Below are 20,253 nucleotides of genomic sequence, written 5' to 3' on the forward strand. Positions count from 1 at the left end.
CCTCTCGGTTTGAGGATTGGGAACTTGCTCTAGAGGCATTTACAGGACTTACCAAGATTAGGTTCATAAATGACTTTTCATTACAAGCACAACTAAGTAAACTATGAAGCAAGCACAAGTAATATCCAAGCATTACACATTTGAAGGATATCTCATACAGTCTGTTTGCATTCTCTTCTTTTATTGAACTACCTCGAACTCTCAACTAAGCAGGAAGCTAATCATTAACAAGTAACCGTTTTTGTTATTCCTAATCTAGACAGCAGTTCTTAGTACCATCAAACAGCATGGATAAAGTACTTCACAAAATTCAAGCTGCTGCTTCATTAGCAGAAGAGACCATCTTGAGGACATAAACAAGATCTCCAACCTTCACGACATTTCCCTTCACACCTCCTGTAACAGAGTCTCTCCAAACAAGATGCTGCCCAAAGTAGACCTGAAAAATCACTCACATCTTAAATGTGATCATCTGTATATATGGAGGATTATGGTGGAAAGTCTTGAACTAGTTACTCACCCTTCCCTGCTGTTTTCCTGTTGGACGTAAAACTGCATCAGACCGGATTTTCTTAAGAGTGTTGGTTGGCTCAGTTCCTGCAATGCCAGTAGCTTGATTGATTGTAGGTACCTGACATACATGAAAGTGTCATAGTAACGATATCAGGATTCACCATAGATGTCTTGAAAATGCTCATACTGATGATTTAAAAGTTTTGGCAAGTCTGTTTTAGTGTTTTAGAAGCAGATTTCATAAACTTCCATAAAACACGAACGTCAGCAGTCTGGAAGAGTTCTCCCAAGATGTCGGGCACTATGGCAGCCTAGCAACAACATGGGGTTAAATAGGAAGTGTAATTTCTATAGCCAAAATTGTTATATGACTACAGAAACATACAACCCTTACATGCAAGACTTCCTTTAATCCTTGCAGTTTTAGCTGTGGAAATAAACTCCATCATATAACAACTAGACTTCTAAGTTCTAACACACATGGTTGCAAATAAGATATCCACACAAATGTTTAATGACTCCAGCCACGACCCTCATTTGAAAATTGACGAGGTGAGATTTTACACCGTCAACTTTTCAAATCAGACCTTCAAGAGAAAAAGTGAAAAAGAAAGCTGTTAAAATTGTTAGATCTGGTAGGCCTTGTTAGCTCCCCTGCCTGTTAAATGACCGATTTTTTTACCAAGTGGCTCAATGTTTACAATACACAACACCATTTAGTAAAAGCATTTAGACTCAACTGTAAGTACTACCACATATGAGTTTGAGACACGCATCTATTGATTGTTTTTTGAAAATAGAGAAGTCATCAGACGGGCAAAAATTGCAGAAGGGATATAGCCTCACCTTACAGCGGGAGCATAGCTTGACACCTTGAAATGTTAGCTTGTCTATCCTGATATCTGTCCATAGGTCTTCGGAAAATGGTTCACATCAGTTAACAAGAATGCTGTGACATCAAAGTAAAAGTTCCAAGATTTAGAATAATGCATAGTCATTTAAGCTCTTTAGATTAACAAATTTTTATTAACAAAGGAAGCGAAGTACAAATTTAATTATTACAGAAGGAATATGATATAAGAAAAGAAAAATTACTTGGGTCTAAATCGGTTAACTGGTATGGGTTCCTTCAGAAGCTCATTTAGCGCATCCAGTGATCCCTAACTTACAATGACAAGATCCAGGTCAGAGTTCCCATCTTAAAAGCAACTTACGTTTCTGTTTTGACTTTGACTAACCTGAGACAATAGCATGTATGGATACATATCGGAGAACATTATTTGGTGTCCAAGAGCATATTCAGTATCTACAGGCCTAGTTTCTGAAGCTGCATTATAACAGAACACGGCCAAATTTATTTATCCATCCCCTAGTTCAAGTGTGATAATGTGATGATATCTAACCACATAAATAACAGCATAAGATGCCATTGCATCTCTGAATTGAAGTTTGTCTGAAATACTATCAACTTCTAATTAATTTTCCCTAGGTGGTGCGCTCAGTGCCTGATTCTTTGAAAGCACCACGATAAACTCTACCTGCATTAAAGCGGACAAGTCGACTAGGTTTCCCTAGATAATCTGAAAACCATTTCGATGCATCAGCTCCCTCATCTAAGGCAGCACCAGACCATTCCCATACTGAAACCCCATCTGCTATTTCTTGTGGTGTACTCAAGGAAACCTTCAGCACATCCATCCCAGTTGCTTTTAATACTGCAAAGTGAATGATAGGTGGTTCTAAGTACACTCCATGTGTTGAAGGCATTGATTACAAACGCGACTACTTCTAAGTACATGAAGGATGTGAAAAGCAAGAAAGAGTACAAATCCATTAAAACATGAGCACTAAACTCCAGAACCAAATAAGCATGACAGGGCAAAGTGATAATCAGTAAACCAGAATTAAGTACGAGCGAACCAGAACATCTCCAGCTTAGTTATAAATTTCTGCTGCAGAAAGCATAGTTTGGTCTTTGATGTCTAAAAGGAAAACAAACTTCATAGCAAGAAGAAAAGAGGATTGATGTTCTCACCTAGATAAGAGCTTTTAGTAGGTTCCCAGTTCTCTAGGAATGCCTCATTTGGCAGCTGTACCTCAACCAAAGCAAGCTTTGGCTCAACTCTTTGAGTATATGCCCTCCCTTTGTAGTTTACTACTAACCATTGTCGATCCCAACGAAAACCTGTACATCCAAAACAGACAGGAAAAATCCTCATTTTAAATACTACCCAATGTTGTAGATATTAATCCCTCCTGGAAAATCAATCTGTATAGACAAAGTTCTAATCAGGCCAATAAAATAACCCCGCAAAATAATATATTAAAAGAACATTAAAAGATGAATATCATGTAAAACTCAACAAATATAGTGATCATATATAACTGAGTTAAAAGAAAAGATTGATCCTTGATTTAGAGTAATCATGCAAACAATATGGTTCAATAAACTGAATTTATTCTCCATGAACATTTCTTTCTTTGTGGGCCTCAACAACAAGTAGAACATATTAAGGGGAGAAATGGTGAGGTTGGTTATACCAGTAGGAGTAACATGAGCTTGAGAAACTGAAATTCCACGGCATGATTTTACTGGGTATATGAAGATTGATGCAACTTTGACTTCTGAAACTGCCTTCTCCATTTTCTCTTCAGTCTTGTTCTGGTTTGGTATAGAGGAAGAGCCCAAAGTCTAGTGCTTTATCAAAGTGTGATAGACTGCTAAAACCTGTTAAAAATTTACTTTTACTGTGGGCTAAACCTTATCTCTTTAGAGCAAGTCCACCCGTTGAGGTTGGCTGGTCAAGACTATTCACTGCTTTTTGCCTTTCATTTTCACCTTTTTTCTTGACCAGTCAAATGTCAGTTGGCAGGTCAAGAAATTGACCCAAAAAGTGACACATAGTGACTTTTTGTGAACAGTATCTAACTGGTCAAGAAAAATGGTGGAAATGAAAGGCAAAAAGCAGTGAATAGTCTTGACTAGCAAACTTCAACAGGTGGACTTGCTCTTACAAGAGAACTTGAACTACAAAAACTCTGTTGCAGCTTCTCGAAACTGTCGTAACTACCAAATGTCCTCCTCCTCCTATACTCACCTCCTCTCCCCTCTCCCCAAACCTTTACACACATTTTCTTCCCTCCAAATCCAACAACCCACAACTCCCAAAAGGACCACTCCACAACTCAACTCCTCTCTTCTCAACCACCCCACCACCACCACCACCACCTCCCCACCACCCAAACCCATCTCCGATTCCCGTACATGGATCGACACCATTCGCTCCCAAACCCGGTCCAGCCACTACAAGTTAGGCCACAGCCACAAACCTAGTCCCGCCCCCTAGTGCTCAAGCCCTCTAGTGGTTTGGTGATAAAAATATGAGTTTTTCGACAAATGGTGATAAAAATATGAGTTGTTCATGAGCTTATATCAAAGCTATCAAAGGTCAAACTTGGCTTGCTTCCCTTACGAGCCGAGCTCGAACGAGCTAAAATCATGCCAACCTCAATATATACGAACTCAAGCTGCTCTGAAGCATTTATACTCCCATTACAATTCTGGTAAACATAAACTTAAGACCTGCAACTCCCACTTCAGAGCATGATCAGTCACATGTACAAACTTTTGTTATGGTAATCACTAATTGGCAACCAGAAATAGAACATTAAATGTGCAAAATATAATGATATCAACACATACATAATACTGCGCAACATGCAATTGCATAGCTGAACTGAAAATTGTAATTTATACCACCACTGTCAGAAATATTCTCAGTAATCAGTGCCTGACTCTTTTGAAAGTACCACATGAAACTGTACCTGCATTAAAGCAAACAAGTCGACTAGGTTTCCCAAGATAGTCCTAAAACCATTTTGATGCATCAGCTCCCTCATCTAAGGCAGCACCAGACCATTCCCATATTGAAACTCTATCTGCTATTTCTTGTGGTGGACTCATAGAAATCTTCAGTACATCCATGCCAGGTGCTTTTAATACTGAAAAGCGAATGACAGATCCCTGCTAAGTTCTTAAAACAGAATAACTTAGCAGGAAACTCTGAATGTTGAGACGCATTAAGCGTTATGATCATGCATTATGAGGAACAACTTTGCTTATCAGTACTGCGTCATAGTTGTGTTTTTTAGAACTGGTTTTACAAAAGTTGATTAGATTTCAAACTAAATTTAATGTGAGAGAAGAAATAATGATAACAAAGATGAACGCAATAATGTGATTACTTTTAAGTATGAGAAGAACATGAAACTATGTAACATTAAGAAACTCCAGAATTCGATTATATGTGACTAAGTGAGAAATAAGAAAGGATAAACAAATAGGAGTCAATCACAACATCTCCAGCTTAATATTAACTTTTTTTCTGCTGCAGAAAGCATAGTTTGAGTGTACTATGGAAGTTTTGTAGAATGAACAAAGATTAATACTGTTACCCAGAAAAGAGCTGCTAGTATGTTCCCAACCCTCTAGGAATGCCTCGTTTGGTAGCTGTACCTCAACACAAGCGAGCTTTGGTTCAACTCTTTGAGTATATGCTCTCCTTTTTTTTGTTTATAACTAACCATTGTCGATCCCATAGAAATCCTGTACATCCAAAGCAAGAAGGGACAAGCAAAGATGACTCTCAAAACCCAGTTTGAGTGAGTCTAGATAACACTCTCTCCTGGAAAATCAGAGGGTACAAGAAAAGTTAGATCATGCAAAGGCAACATTGCAACAAACTGATAATAAGAACTAAGAAACAGTGGGGAAAAAAAAAGTTAATACATACTTCATGGAAATTGTACTGGAATAATCTGCTTTAATTACCAAATATACATTTCTTACTAGGCATAATATAAAAGAACAGAATTTCATGTAGTATTTAAGGATCAAGGTCAACTGGGTCAAAAGGAAAGATATTGATTAAAGTACACGAAATAGAACCACTGAAGAAGATTATACCAGTAGGAGTGATAGGTGCTTCAGAGACCGAAATCCCACGACATGATTTAACTGGATATATGAAGATTGATGAGACTTTGGCTGTGGCTTCTTGTGATGGTAGCTTCTCCATCCTCTCTTAATGTTGTTATGCAGTCTATAGGCAGCAGAGTTTGTTCTGGTTTGCTACAGATTCAATATAACAAAAATCCTTTGCTCATTATAGCATCCAGATTTGTTGAGAGAAAGAGCCCAAAGTCTGCCGCTTTCCCCTAAACTGATAAGCATCAGCATCTTATAGGAACATGTCATGGTCAGCTCATTGTAGGAACATGTCATGGTCAGCTCTGATGCAGCGTCTCTAAATGTGGTTACCGCCAAATGTCCACATTTTGGAACTCATTCTCATCCCTCCAAATCCAGCAACCCTTGACTCTTAGAAGGATTACTTCTCTGCTCAACTACTCACTACCACAACTCACCCCATTCTCACACTCGGGCCTCATTGGCATAGAAACCCTTCGCTCCAAAACCCGGTTCACTCTCCTCTGAGGAGCCATTACAACCTACATTCAAATGACTCATACAGGTATAGCAGCAGACAACTTGCATATGGGAAACAGATTCATGCCCATGTTGTCAAACTTGGGTCTGAATCATCTTCGCTGGCTGTGGCTGATACCCTTGGCAATGTGTGTGGCAAATGTGGGATGTGTTTGATGGAAAGATTGAGAGAGACGAAGTTTCTTGGAATTCAAAGGTTGCTGCACCGTGTCAGTTTGAGGATTGGGAACTTGCTCTAGAGGCATTTACGAATCCGAACATATCAAGATTAGGCTGATTGACGGCTTTTCACTACAAGCTCAACTAAGTAAACTATGAAGCAAGCATACATAATATCCAAGCATTGCACATTTCAAGGATATCTCATACAGTCATACCTGAACCTCTTTGCATTCTCTTCTTTTATTGAACTACCGGGAACTCTCATCTAAGCAGGAAGCTAATCGCTAACATGTAACCGTGTTTGTTATTAATTTACAATCTAGACAGCAGTTTTTAGTGTCCTATAACAGCATGGATAAAATACATTACAAAATTCAAGCAGCAGCTTCATCAGCAGAAGAGACCATCTTGAGGACATAAACAATATCTCCAACCTTCATGACATTTCCCTTCACACCTCCTGTAACAGAGTCTCTCCAAACAAGATTCTGCCCGAAGTAGACCTGAAAATCACTCACAATCTTAAATGTGATCATCTGTATATATAGAGGATTATGGTGGAAAGTCTTGAATTAGTTACTCACCCTTCCCTGCTGTTTTCCTGTTGGACGTAAAACTGCATCAGACCGGATTTTCTTAAGAGTGTCGTTTGGCTCAGGTCCTGCAATGCCAGTCGCTTGATTGATTGTAGGTACCTGAAATACATGAAAGTGTCATAGTAAGGATATCAGGATTCATCATAGATGTCTTTTGAAAATGCCCAGCTCTTAATCATGATTTAAAAGTTTTGGCAAGTCTGTTTTAGTCTTTAGAAGCAGATTTCATAAACTTCCATAAAACATGAGCATCTGCAGTCTGGAAGAGTTCTCCCAAGATGTTGGGCACTATGGCAGCTTAGCAACAACTTGGGGTTAAATAGGAAGTTTAATTTCTATAGCCGAAATTGTTATATGACCACAGAAACATACAGCACTTACATGCAAGATTCTTTAATCCTCGCAATTTTAGCTGAGGAAATAAATTCCATCATATAACCACTTGACTTCTAAGTTCTAATATACATGGTTGCAAATAAGATATCCACAACAAATGTCTAATGACTCCCAGCCATGACTTTAAGTTAGAAAAATTGAAGCGGTGAGATTTTACACCATCAACTTTTCAAATCAGACCTTCAAGTGAAAAAGTGGAAAGAAAGCTGTAAAAATTGTTAGAGATGGTAGGCCTTGTTAGCTCCCCTGCCTGTTAAATGACCCATTTTTTTACTAAGTAGCTCAATGTTTACAATACAAAACACCATTTAGTAAAAGTATTTAGATTCAACTGTAACTGCTATATGAGTTTGAGACACGCATCTATTGATTGTCTTTTGAAAATAGAAAAGTCATCAGACAGGCAAAAATTGCAGAAGGGATATAGCTTTACCTTACAGCGGGAGCATAGCTTGACACCTTGAAATGTTAACTTCTCTATCCTGATCTCTGTCCATAGGTCTTCGGAAAATGGTTCACATCCGTTAACAAGAATGCTGTGACATCAAAGTAAAAGTTCCAAGATTTAGAATTATGCATAGTCATACTGATCATAAAACTGACAAGACTTTGTCTAGAGTTAAGCTCTTTCGATTAACAAATTTTTATTACCAAAAGAAGTGAAGAGCAAATTTAATTATTGCAGAAGGAATATGATATAAGAAAAGAAAATTTACTTGGGTCTAAATCGGTTAACTGGTATGGGTTCCTTCAGAAGCTCATTTAGTGCATCCAGTGATCCCTAAGTTACAATGACAAGATCCAGGTCAGAATTTCCATCTTAAAAGCAACTTAAGTTCCTGTTTTGACTTTGACTAACCTGAGACAATAGCATGTATGGATACATATCGGAGAACATTATTTGGTGTCCAGGAGCATATTCAGGTTCTACAGGCCTAGTTTCTGAAGCTGCATTATAACAGAATGCAGCCAAATTTATTTATCCCCTTGTTCAAGTGTGATAGTGTGATGATATCTAACCACATAAATGACAGCATAAGATGCTATTGCATCTCTGAATTGAAGTTTGTATGAAATACTATCAACTTCTAATTAATTTTCCCTAGGTGGTGCACTCAGTGCCTGATTCTTTGAAAGCACCACGATAAACTCTACCTGCATTAAAGCGGACAAGTCGACTAGGTTTCCCTAGATAATCTGAAAACCATTTCGATGCATCAGCTCCCTCATCTAAGGCTGCACCAGACCATTCCCATACTGAAACCCCATCTGCTATTTCTTGTGGTGTACTCAAGGAAACCTTCAGCACATCCATCCCAGGTGCTTTTAATACTGCAAAGTGAATGATAGGTGGTTCTAAGTACACTCCATGTGTTGAAGGCATTGACTACAAACGCGACTACTTCTAAGTACATGAAGGATGTGAAAAGCAAGAAAGAGTACAAATCCATTAAAACATGAGCACTAAACTCCAGAACCAAATAAGCATGACAGGGCAAAGTGATAATCAGTAAACCAGAATTAAGTACGAGCGAACCACAACATCTCCAGCTTAGTTATAAATTTCTGCTGCAGAAAGCATAGTTTGGTCTTTGATATCTAAAAGGATAACAAACTTTATAGCAAGAAGAAAATAAGATTGATGTTCTCACCAAGATAAGAGCTTTTAGTAGGTTCCCAATTCTCTGAGAATGCCTCAATTGGCAGCAGTACCTCAACCAAAGCAAGCTTTGGCTCAACTCGTTGAGTATATGCCCTCCCTTTGTAGTTTACTACTAACCATTGTCGATCCCATCGAAAACCTGTACATCCAAAACAGACAGAAAAAATCCTCATTTTAAATATTACCCAACTAGAGATTGTAGATATTAATCCCTCCTCGAAAATCAATCTGTGTAGATAAAGTTCTGATCATGCCAATAGAATAACCCCACAAACTAATATACTAAAAGAACATCATAACAGAAAAAGATGAATATCATGTAAAACTCAACAAATATAGTGATCATATATAACCGAGTTAAAAAGAAAAGACTGATCCTTGATTTAAAGTAATCATGCAAACAATATGGTTCAATAATCTGAACTCAACAAGAAGGAACAAACTTGCCAGTAGTTAAAAGCTAAAGAACTCAACTGGGTCAAAAGCAATATGAATGGAAGTAAAACAAGTAGGGGGAGAAATGGTGAGGTTGGTTATACCAGTAGGAGTAACATGAGCTTGAGAAACTGAAATTCCACGGCATGATTTTACTGGGTATATAAAGATTGATGCAACTTTGACTTCTGAAACTGCCTTCTCCATTTTCTCTTCAGTCTTGTTCTGGTTTGGTTTAGAGGAAAGAGCCCAAAAGTCTGGTGCTTTTATCAAAAGTGTGATAGACTGTTAAAACCTGTTAAAAATTTACTTTTACTGTGGGCTAAACCTTATCTCTTTACAAGAGAACTTGGAACTACAAAAATTCTGTTGCAGCTTGTCAAAACTGTCCTAACTACCAAATGTCCTCCTCCTTCTCTACCCACCTCCTCTCCAAACCTTTACACACATTTTCTTCCCTCCAAATCCAACAACCCACATCTCCCAAAAGGACCACTCCACCACCCAAACCCATCTCCGATTCCCGCACATGGATCGACACCATTCGCTCCCGAACCCGGTCCAGTCACTACAAAGAAGCCATCTCAACGTACATCGAAATGACCCGTTCCGGTATCGAACCCGACAACTTTGCCTTCCCGGCGGTCCTCAAGGCCGTCACGGCCCTTCAAGACTTGAACTTGGGGAAGCAGATACACGCCCATGTTGTCAAATTTGGATACGAGTCATCTTCTGTCACCGTGGCGAATACTCTTGTCAATGTGTATGGGAAGTGTGGCGATATTGGAGATGCGTATAAGGTGTTCGATGGAATGACTGAGAGGGATCAGGTTTCTTGGAATTCCATGATTGCTGCTTTGTGTAGGTTTGAGGAATGGGAGCTGGCTTTGGAGGCGTTTCGGTCGATGTTTTCGGATAATGTGGAGCCTAGCTCGTTTACTTTGGTGAGTGCTGCACTTGCTTGTTCGAATTTGGATAGGCGTGATGGCTTGAGGCTTGGGAAGCAAGTTCATGCGTATAGTATGAGAATGTGTGAGTCGAAAACGTTTACTGTCAATGCTTTGATGTCTATGTATGCTAAGTTGGGGATGGTGGGATACTCGAGAGGTGTGTTTGAGTTGTTTGAGGAGTGTGACTTGGTTTCGTGGAACACCATGATAAGTTCACTGTCTCAGAATGACAGGTTTGTGGAGGCATTAGAGTTCTTCCGGTTGATGATTCTCGAGGGAATTAGACCAGATGGGGTGACGGTTGCGAGTGTTCTTCCTGCATGTTCTCATTTGGAGATGTTGGAGGCAGGGAAGGAAATTCATGCTTATGCATTGAGAGCCAATGAGTTAACTGGGAATTCTTATGTGGGCAGTGCTTTAGTTGACATGTATTGCAACTGCCAGCAAGTTGAGAGTGGTCGTAGAGTTTTTGATGCTGTCACGGAGCGGAGAGTTCCACTTTGGAATGCAATGATTACTGGTTATGCACAAAATGAGTATGATGAGGAGGCCTTGGACCTGTTCCTTGAAATGTATGCTGTGTCAGGGCATAGTCCAAATGCCACCACAATGTCGAGTATTGTGCCAGCATGTGTGCGGTCTAAAGCATTCTTGGGGAAAGAAAGTATCCATGGTTTTGTAGTAAAGCAGAGTCTGGAGAAGAACAGGTATGTGCAAAATGCACTTATGGACATGTACTCGAGGATGGGGAGAACAGAAATTTCAGAAACTATATTTAACAGCATGGAAGGAAAAGACATTGTATCATGGAACACCATGATCACCGGTTATGTTATTTCCGGACGTCATGATGACGCACTTAATCTGCTATATGAAATTCAAAGAGTAGAAGAAAACAAGAACACCAATGGTACTGGGTATGATAATGAAAGAAGGGTTCCCCTTAAGCCAAATACTATAACACTCATGACTCTTCTTCCTAGTTGTGCTGTATTATCAGCACTCGCTAAAGGGAAAGAGATCCATGCTTATGCTAATAGACATTTGTTGGCACTAGATATTGCTGTAGGTAGTGCACTGGTTGACATGTATGCTAAATGTGGCTGCTTGGATTTATCTAGAGCCATGTTTAATCAGATGCCGTTAAAGAATGTGATCACCTGGAATGTGCTTATCATGGCTTATGGTATGCATGGAAGAGGAGAGGAAGCCTTAGAATTCTTTAGGAATATGGTGGATGAAGGAAGATGGAATAAAGAGATAAGGCCTAATGAAGTTACATTCATTGCAATTTTTGCAGCTTGTAGTCATTCTGGGATGGTAGATGAAGGTCTGAACTTGTTCCACACAATGAAACAAGACCACGGCATTGAACCTGCACCAGACCATTATGCTTGTGTTGTGGATTTGCTTGGTCGGGCTGGTAGTGTGGAGCGAGCATATGAAATCATCAAAACCATGCCTTCTAAGTTTGATAAAGCAGGTGCTTGGAGTAGCTTGCTTGGCGCTTGTCGACTTCACCAAAATGTAGAGATTGGAGAAATTGCAGCTAATCATCTCCTGCAGCTGGAGCCCGATGTGGCTAGCCACTATGTTCTACTCTCCAATATCTACTCATCTTCTGGACTTTGGGAAAAGGCCATGGATGTCCGTAGAAAAATGAAGGAAATGGGAGTAAGGAAAGAACCTGGTTGTAGTTGGATTGAGTTTGAAGATGAGGTTCATAAGTTTTTGGCTGGGGATCTGTCCCACCCACAAAGTGAGCAGCTCCATGAATATCTCGAAACCCTGTCAGAAAGGATGAAAAAGGAGGGTTATGTGCCTGATACTTCTTGTGTACTTCACAATGTTGATGAGGACGAGAAAGAAACTTTACTTTGCGGGCACAGCGAGAAACTGGCAATGGCTTTCGGCCTCCTCAATACCCGTCCAGGGACTACCATTAGAGTTGCCAAGAACCTTAGAGTCTGTAATGACTGCCACCTTGCAGCGAAATATATCTCAAAGATGCTGGACAGGGAGATCATTTTAAGAGATGTAAGAAGGTTCCATCATTTTAGAAATGGAAATTGTTCATGTGGAGATTATTGGTAAAACAAAGGTATCATTCATATTTTTCTTCAAGATTTGGTACCATGTCAGAATTTGTCTGAGTTTTCAAAACGTCTTGAAGCTCTGAAGTATGAGGCACATAATGGTGGTTAGGTAAGAGATGATTCAGAATTTTACTCATGATGAGTTTGACATGTTCAATAGTCGATGCCAATAGATTGGCAAGGTACTGTCATGTATAGCATTCATTTGATTGTAAGATTTCTTGGTAAGTAAAAGAAAGTTTAAATATCTCAGCATTGTTTCATTTACAATTTGAGTCGCAGGATTACTAACAGAGTAAATGAACATAATTTATACTAAATCCAATGCCGGTGACCTAAGGAGAGCAAAAATTTGCAAAGCATATTAAGGCTCTGCAAATTTTCGCTGTCCTCTAAATCTTTCTGAGCAAAGCAACAATGGCGGATGTGAAGATGGCTGATGCTGAGACGTTTGCTTTCCAGACCGAGATCAACCAGCTTCTGAGCTTGATCATCAATACGTTCTACAGCAACAAGGAGATTTTTCTTCGCGAGCTTATCAGCAATTCATCTGATGTAAGTCTTCAATCTCGTTTCTCTGATGTAATTTCAGTGCAGTGCTTTGTTAAATTGCAGCGATTTGATTCAGGAGATTGAAATTTTTTTGAATCAAATATTGATGTTATGTTAATTTTGGTTGTGATGTGTTTAGGCTCTGGACAAGATTAGATTCAAGAGTCTTACGGATAAGAGCAAGCTTGATGCTCAGCCGGAGCTTTTCATCAGGATTGTTCCGGATAAGACCAACAATATTCTCTCCATCATTTATAGCGGGATCGGCATGACCAAAGCAGGTACTTAAAATCATTTTTGATTTCTTTTCGTTATGATCGTGTTTGGTTTGTGAGAAAGTGCATGTTTAGAGAAGATGTTTATAAGTTAATTGTGCTGTTATGATGCAATTTTGTGAAAATATGTGATTGAAATTTACACAGGGAGTTATCATAAAAGTGAAATCTGATGTTGAAATTATCCACAAATGATTAATCTGGGTAGTTGATGATATGAAGAACTAAAACTAGACTATAGTTTCTTCTTTAGTTACTGAATCTACAATTTGGTTTCTAGCTTTTCGGATATGCTGTTTCTGTTGTGCTACTCCTACTCTTCTCTGTTTTAATCCCTCTGGTCTTCTTAGCATTTGTTTCCAGCCCAAGAAGAAAAATTAGACTATAGCCTTTTCCTGATTGTGTTGGTGGACAGTGAATCTAATTCAAAGTAATAGACAGAAAATAAATGCTGGTTTGACAATATAAAAAGTGCATCTAATTGTACTGATGATTTTATTTATCAACGTATTGTGGTGAAAGATCTAACTGAAGTATGTGTCATGTGTATGTAGATTTGGTGAACAATATGGGCACAATTGCAAGGTCTGGAACCAAGGAGTTTATGGAAGCATTGGCTTCTGGAGTTTCTGATGTGAGCATGATTGGACAGTTTGGTGTTGGTTTCTATTCGGCATATCTTGTTGCAGAGAAGGTCATTGTGACTACAAAGCACAATGATGATGAGCAATACATCTGGGAGTCTCAGGCTGGTGGTTCATTCACAGTGACAAGGGATGTCAATGGCGAGCAGCTTCGCAGGGGCACCAAGATCACTTTCTTCCTCAAGGAGGACCAGGTAAACATCTAAGTCCATCAGTTTGTTTCCTTCAAAATGATTCCATGTGACTGAATGGTTTTCTAACTGAATGTTTATTTTGTTATTGAACAGTTGGAATACTTGGAAGAGAGGAGGATCAAAGACCTTGTGAAGAAGCATTCCGAATTTATCAGCTATCCCATCTACTTGTGGACTGAGAAGACAGCTGAAAAGGAGATCAGTGATGATGAAGAGGATGAACCCAAGAAGGAAGAGAAGGGAGATATTGAGGATGTTGATGAGGACAAGGAGAAAGAAGGGAAGAAGAAGAAGAAGAAGATCAAGGAAGTTTCTCATGAGTGGGAACTCATCAACAAGCAGAAACCAATTTGGCTGCACAAGCCTAAGGAAATCACCAAGGATGAATATGCCTCATTCTACAAGAGCTTGACCAATGATTGGGAGGAACACCTTGCTGTGAAGCACTTCTCTGTGGAAGGACAGCTTGAATTCAAAGCCTCCTCTTTGTTCCAAAGAGGGCTCCATTCGACCTGTTTGATACCAGGAAGAAGATGAAAAACATTAAGCTATATGTGAGGAGGGTGTTTATTATGGACAACTGCAAGGAGCGCATTCCGGAGTATCTTGGATTTGTCAAGGGTGTTGTGGACTCTGATGACTTGCCACTCAACATTTCTCGTGAGATGCTTCAACAGAACAAGATCCTGAAGGTGATCAGGAAGAACCTTATGAATAAGTGCATTGAGATGTTCAATGGGATTGCTGAGAACAAAGAGGATTACGCCAAGTTTTATGAGGCATTTTCAAAGAACTTGAAGTTGGGGATTCATGAGGACAGCCAGAACAGGGCCAAGTTGGCTGACCTTCTCCGATACCACTCCACCAACAGCAATGACGATCTCACAAGCTTGAAGGACTATGTAACCAGAATGAAGGAGGGCCAGAAGGACATCTACTAAATTACTGGTGAGAGCAAGAAGGCAGTGGAGAACTCGCCATTCTTGGAACGCCTCAAGAAGAAGGGATGTGAAGTTCTTTTCATGGTGGATGCAATTGAGAGTACACTGTGGGACAATTGAAGGAGTATGATGGGAAGAAGCTCGTGTCTGCTACAAAGGAAGGTCTGAAGCTTGACGATGAAACTGAGGAAGAGAAGAAGAAGAAAGAGGAGAAGAAGAAGTCTTTTGAGGATCTTTGCAAGACAATCAAAGCCATCTTGGGAGACAGGGTTGAGAAGGTGGTTGTGTCTGATAGAATTGTCAACTCACCTTGCTGCTTGGTCACTGGTGAATATGGATGGAGTGCAAACATGGAGAGGATTATGAAGGCTCAGGCACTCAGGGACAACAGCATGGGTGCTTACATGTCCAGCAAGAAGACCATGAAAATCAACCCTGACAATGGCATCATGGAGGAGCTGAGGAAGAGAGCCAAAGCTGACAAAAATGACAAGTCTGTCAAGGACCTTGTGCTGCTGCTGTTTGAGACAGCTCTGCTGACATCTGGATTCAGCCTTGATGAGCCGAACACATTTGCCTCGAGAATTCACAGGATGCTGAACAAATTACAGATATACAAGATCCTTTGTATACAAAAGCTCTTAATTTGGACCTCCTAGCTTTTGTTTTTCTCTTTGGCTGGCTTTCTCCTCCCGGCAAGTAAACTATTTCTATTCCTTTTTAATTTCTGAAAGTGAGAGTTTTCGTGGTTTTACGCGTATGAAGGTTTGGGTTCGTCATTTCTTTGATATTTTGAAGGAGGTTTGAACTTAACTGGCGCTTAGCATTGACGAAGACGAGACTGTTGAGGATGCGGACATGCCTGAGCTGGAGGATGCGGCTGAGGAGAGCAAAATGGAGGAAGTGGACTAAGCTGTCACTGGGTTTGTGGAGTGGTCTGAGCTTGTGGATATTTCCTACTGTTAAGAGTAGTTGTGTGAGTCTGTCTGTGTCGTGGGTTTTGGGGAAGAAGGTCCTTGGTGATCTTCTCTTAGTGTCTCTTACGTTTTTATGTTTCGCAGTACTTCTATGTCATAATTTGTGAACTCTGTTACAAATTTGATATAATTTTGGTTCCCCAATATCTATTTTCTGTGGCACTTAATGATTTTCTCTTAGTCTACAGTTTATTCTTAGGCATGCTTTTTATATTTTTTTGATTTGACAAAGTTGTCAAAACAAGAAAGAACAGTTGGAAAATCAAGCTACCAAGCTCTGAGACTTGGGAATAAGGTTTCTGTAAGCCATCTGTGTAGATGATGTGCGTGTTCATCATAATCAAAGCACTTTGCCAATGAAATTATGTTCTTAATGAGAACTTGAAACAAAATGAAAGCCTGAAAAGATTGTGTATGAATATCTTTTTTGTCAGCTGACTTGGAGACACAGATTTTGGAGTGCACTCTTTGTGTTGTAGATACTGAGCAAGGGGAATGGGGGAATCAATGGCGGAACTATATGGGGGCCGGAGTGGGCCCTGGCCCCCCCCCCCCCCCCCCCCCCCCCCAATTATTTTGAAAAATGCTGCTAAGCTATTGATTGGCTTGTGTTTTTATCCTAATTAAAAGTAAATTAAACTATAATTTACAATCATGGCCCCCAAATTGAAGTCTTAACTATAATTACTCCTTGTAAACTGATAATTATAATAATTAACTTCATTAGTTGGCTTATTTAGCTTATAGAATTCTATAAATTATTAATTAAGGCGCATTTAAAGGAGAATATTAATGGATGCTTAATATATGGCATCGAAAATGAAGAAAAAATAATTTTTCGTTTTTGTTATTCAATATTTGTTTGTATTTGAATTTTCTAGTAAATATCAATTGTTGAAAAAAAAATTTATCAATATTTTTGGCCCCCCCATTGAGAAGTTTCAGGTTCCGCCACTGGGGGGAATATCACTGTCATGTATAGCATTCATTTGATTTGTAAGATTTCTTGATAAGTAAACAAAGTTTAAATATCTCAGCATTGTTTCATTTACAATTTGAGTCGCAGGATTACTAACAGAGTAAATAATTACCTATGCTAAAGCGCTATCTCCCCGTGAACAGTAAATGTCAAATTGATTTACTCATTTACCCCTGTTTGTTTCTTATTTACGGTGCTACCATTGCTTCCCTCCCTCCCGAGTAAATTACAGCCTACCCTGCCACCTGTTGATCTGCTAAGCAACCATGGCGTGTCGAAAGCTGCGCAGACAGAAAAAGGAGAGACAGAGAGGGGTTTTCTTCTCTTCTACCGGCCATCACTGCATCAGTTTGCCTGACGTGCACAGAAAGAAGAAGAGGGGGACGAGAAGAAGAAGAGGAACTGGGTAATTAGTATTGATGTGAAGCACCTAGCTTTTTTCAGGTTTTCAATTCGTGTTTTTTTATGCTTGATTAGTTTTTGTGGTTTTGTGTGTTAATTCGTTTTTCCTTTTCATGTCTTCAGATCAACACTTGCTAATCAAATCATCAAGGTAAATTTTTTTTTTTTCAAACTCTGTTTGAATTGAATTATGGGTCATTGTGATGAACTTTGTTCTGTATATGATATCAGGGTCGCAATTTTTTTTATTTTTTTTGTTTTGAGAGTGTTCTGGTTTTAGACCCAAATATATGTAGAGATGTTGCACTAAGTAGTTTACAGTCTATCGCAGCTTGCAGGAGTGCTATCAATTCTTCTTTGTTTAAGCATTGGCTGAAGAACACCAAGAGTGAAAATGGGTTCCATGTCTTTTTAACACGAGTTCAGGTAATTCATTCCATTCATGTGGGTTAATTGATTATGATTTCCTCATCAGTTGACAAAGTTGTACTGTTGTAGAATCTGAAATATGGTTTTAGTAACAGGCTTTGTTAACGTTTGGATCCGTTGGGGATCTAATTAACGTAAAGAAAGAGAGAGAGAGAGAGAGAGAGAGAGAGAGTGACACGAGATGTATAGTGGTTCGTTTCCCGCCTTAGCGGGAAACTACGTCCACTTGAATGTGCACTAGTGTGTCGAGCCTTGCGGCCTAACAAGATTACAAGAGATGTAATGGGATTGAGATGGAATGAATGGTGTTTAAGTGGGAGGAGAGTTCCTTTTATAGGTGAAGGAAGCCATCTCCTTTACATTTTCTTAGATGTGGGACAAGAACCCACTATTCTAGTCTAGAGACGCATATTGTGGAGGCAACTTGGCAAGGCCGGGAAGGTGGCTTCCCGGCGACGGATTTGCGACTTCCGGATACCGTAGCGTAGCTTGAACATAGGGCTACAAGATGCAAGTAGCGGTTGGATCCCATGAGGGTGTTGTTTATGCTTGGTGAGGTAGCAAACTAGCCTTGCTAGTAGAGGTATCTACAAGTCCCCGAAGTCCCCAAGTAAGAGAAGCTTCTTGGTTGGGGATTTATAATCATGAAGTCATCAAGCATAAACAATGTCCGAGAGGCGCCTAGCCCCTACAAGTCCCCGAACTCCGTAAGCAAGAAGGGACTCTTTTAGCCTACACAATGAGACAAAAACGCGCATATGTAGAATGCTTGTTGTATTGGTTACCGCTCGTATTAATGGAATGCGAAAAGAATTCGTTTTGTTGCGAACAACAAATGGTAGAAGAACTCAATATTCCATTAATGTGTATGAACATGTAAAATATTGGTAGTTGTATATGTGGATCTTATGGCCATATAACACGCACAATAGATAGTGGCAAATGTAATGGGTGTCCATAAAAATTTGTGGGAGCAGTCCCGGTGACATCGTATGAAGCGTTTGTGAACTTGGGGCTTAAGTAAAGCATGTTGGACATGATCGAGCAAGTTGGGTTGTTCGAGCAAGTTGGGTGTAGTTGAGTGTGTAGGCGCTGTGCGAGCATGCGAGGCGTGGCCCAAGCGCAAGTCGTGGCCATACTCGATACCCAAGCGAGTCGTAACCCGAGCAAGTCGTTTATCCGAGCATGTTTAATTAAGTCGTAAGTGTCACTAGCTTCTAGATGCATGTCACATGAAAGTGCATTTAAGCATGTATGTGTGTAGCATGTACTTGTAGTAAAGTTGCTAATAACATGTTGTAGGCATGCTTAAGGGTTATAGAGACATGTATAGTCATGGCATCGGCGGTAGCTCAAATTGTAAGAGCGTAAAGATAAGAGGAAGGCACTTATCTTATGCCGATTTGGAGGCTAGCGGAGTTGGCCGAGCATGACGATCCATTGCTCGTGGCGGATAAAATACTCCGATAATGTCCGTCAACTCGTATTTGAGGTTGAATGCTCGATAGAAATAGTTGAATTTCCTTGAAACAAAAATATATGATTAATATGTAGATTTGAAAAATCAACACTAATAATTTGCATATGTGCTTTGATAAAATTGTGAGCAAAGTGTATATGGCACAAGTGAGATAATCATGTTGCATGGATATACATATGCAGCAGCTTATGTATATGTATATATGCCGAAGCCCACAAAATATATATGGTGAGAAGTATGAGCCTATTTTGTCGGTTCTTGCATGCAATACACAACATGCATGTGCATAAATATATAATAGTGAGCCTTAGTTTTCACTCAGGAGTATTGTTGATCATGGCATTGAACATGTTCACGTGTATTGAATATATAGCATGTTCATAACAGCTCTATATGTGTTCTGAATAGGGAGAAATAAATCAAGTCCAATTATATGTGCCCATGATACTATGTATGTGCATCAAGTGGAATTGGATGTGGGCATCAATTATTCCACTTATGAATAGATAACATAGCCCATGCGAGCTAGCTAGGTGTCCTGTTGACAGCTAATGTATATGCATGTGGCACGAATTTATGGTAGTTGATACGTGTAGCATATAGAAGAGCACATACGTGTGCATGGTTATAAGGGTGCGTCAAGTTATTTGATAACAATTAGAGGCATGCACGATAATAACTAAATGTATCAAAGGCATATATAAAAGTGTATTATATGTGTGCACAGAAGATAAGCATAATTTATATGGCCCAAGCATATATTGCTAATCATGCCTTTGCTGACTTGTGTGAAGGCACAGGCACGTGTGTCCCAAATAAGAGATAAGAAACTTATCTTGATGGTTGGTTCTGCTGCAAGTTCAGTGAAGAGACCAGTGGCCTGAATGTTCGGCGGAGTACAGTGGAAGTTGCCTAGCTGTGACTTGGTGCTCAGCGGAGACGCTGGATGGCAGGCCTAGCGGAGGCTGGTGCTCAGCGGAAAAGCTTCTGGCTAGCGGTGAGTTGCTAGCGGCGTTGTGGCTCCTAGCGGAGCTTTGGGATATCAGCGGAGTTTGGACAT

The 20,253-nt window shown here is 39.7% G+C and overlaps 2 protein-coding genes and 2 pseudogenes across 2 annotated transcripts; 2 read left to right on the plus strand and 2 right to left on the minus strand.

Annotated features, from left to right (window-relative positions):
• Positions 1-113: 113 nt before the first annotated feature.
• Positions 114-3,388, minus strand: LOC112165537 (annotated as a pseudogene).
• A 2,964-nt stretch (positions 3,389-6,352) lies between these two features.
• Positions 6,353-9,534, minus strand: LOC112165535 (mitochondrial amidoxime-reducing component 1). Its single transcript, XM_024302084.2, has 8 exons — positions 9,379-9,534; positions 8,829-8,978; positions 8,332-8,508; positions 8,036-8,124; positions 7,893-7,957; positions 7,610-7,712; positions 6,769-6,879; positions 6,353-6,687 (listed from the first exon to the last, which is right to left on the minus strand). The coding sequence occupies exons 1-8, from the start codon at positions 9,479-9,481 to the stop codon at positions 6,559-6,561; spliced, it is 927 nt and encodes a 308-aa protein (XP_024157852.1). The 5' UTR covers positions 9,482-9,534; the 3' UTR covers positions 6,353-6,558.
• A 104-nt stretch (positions 9,535-9,638) lies between these two features.
• LOC112165531 (pentatricopeptide repeat-containing protein At3g57430, chloroplastic) lies at positions 9,639-12,621 on the plus strand. Its single transcript, XM_024302078.2, has 2 exons — positions 9,639-12,325; positions 12,603-12,621. Exon 1 carries the CDS (start codon positions 9,676-9,678, stop codon positions 12,316-12,318), a length of 2,643 nt encoding a protein of 880 aa, XP_024157846.1. The 5' UTR covers positions 9,639-9,675; the 3' UTR covers positions 12,319-12,325; positions 12,603-12,621.
• Positions 12,591-16,049, plus strand: LOC112165532 (annotated as a pseudogene).
• The last annotated feature ends 4,204 nt before the right edge of the window (positions 16,050-20,253 follow it).

Source organism: Rosa chinensis, chromosome 5 (genome assembly GCF_002994745.2).
Source record: "Rosa chinensis cultivar Old Blush chromosome 5, RchiOBHm-V2, whole genome shotgun sequence".
Lineage (NCBI taxonomy): Eukaryota > Viridiplantae > Streptophyta > Magnoliopsida > Rosales > Rosaceae > Rosa > Rosa chinensis.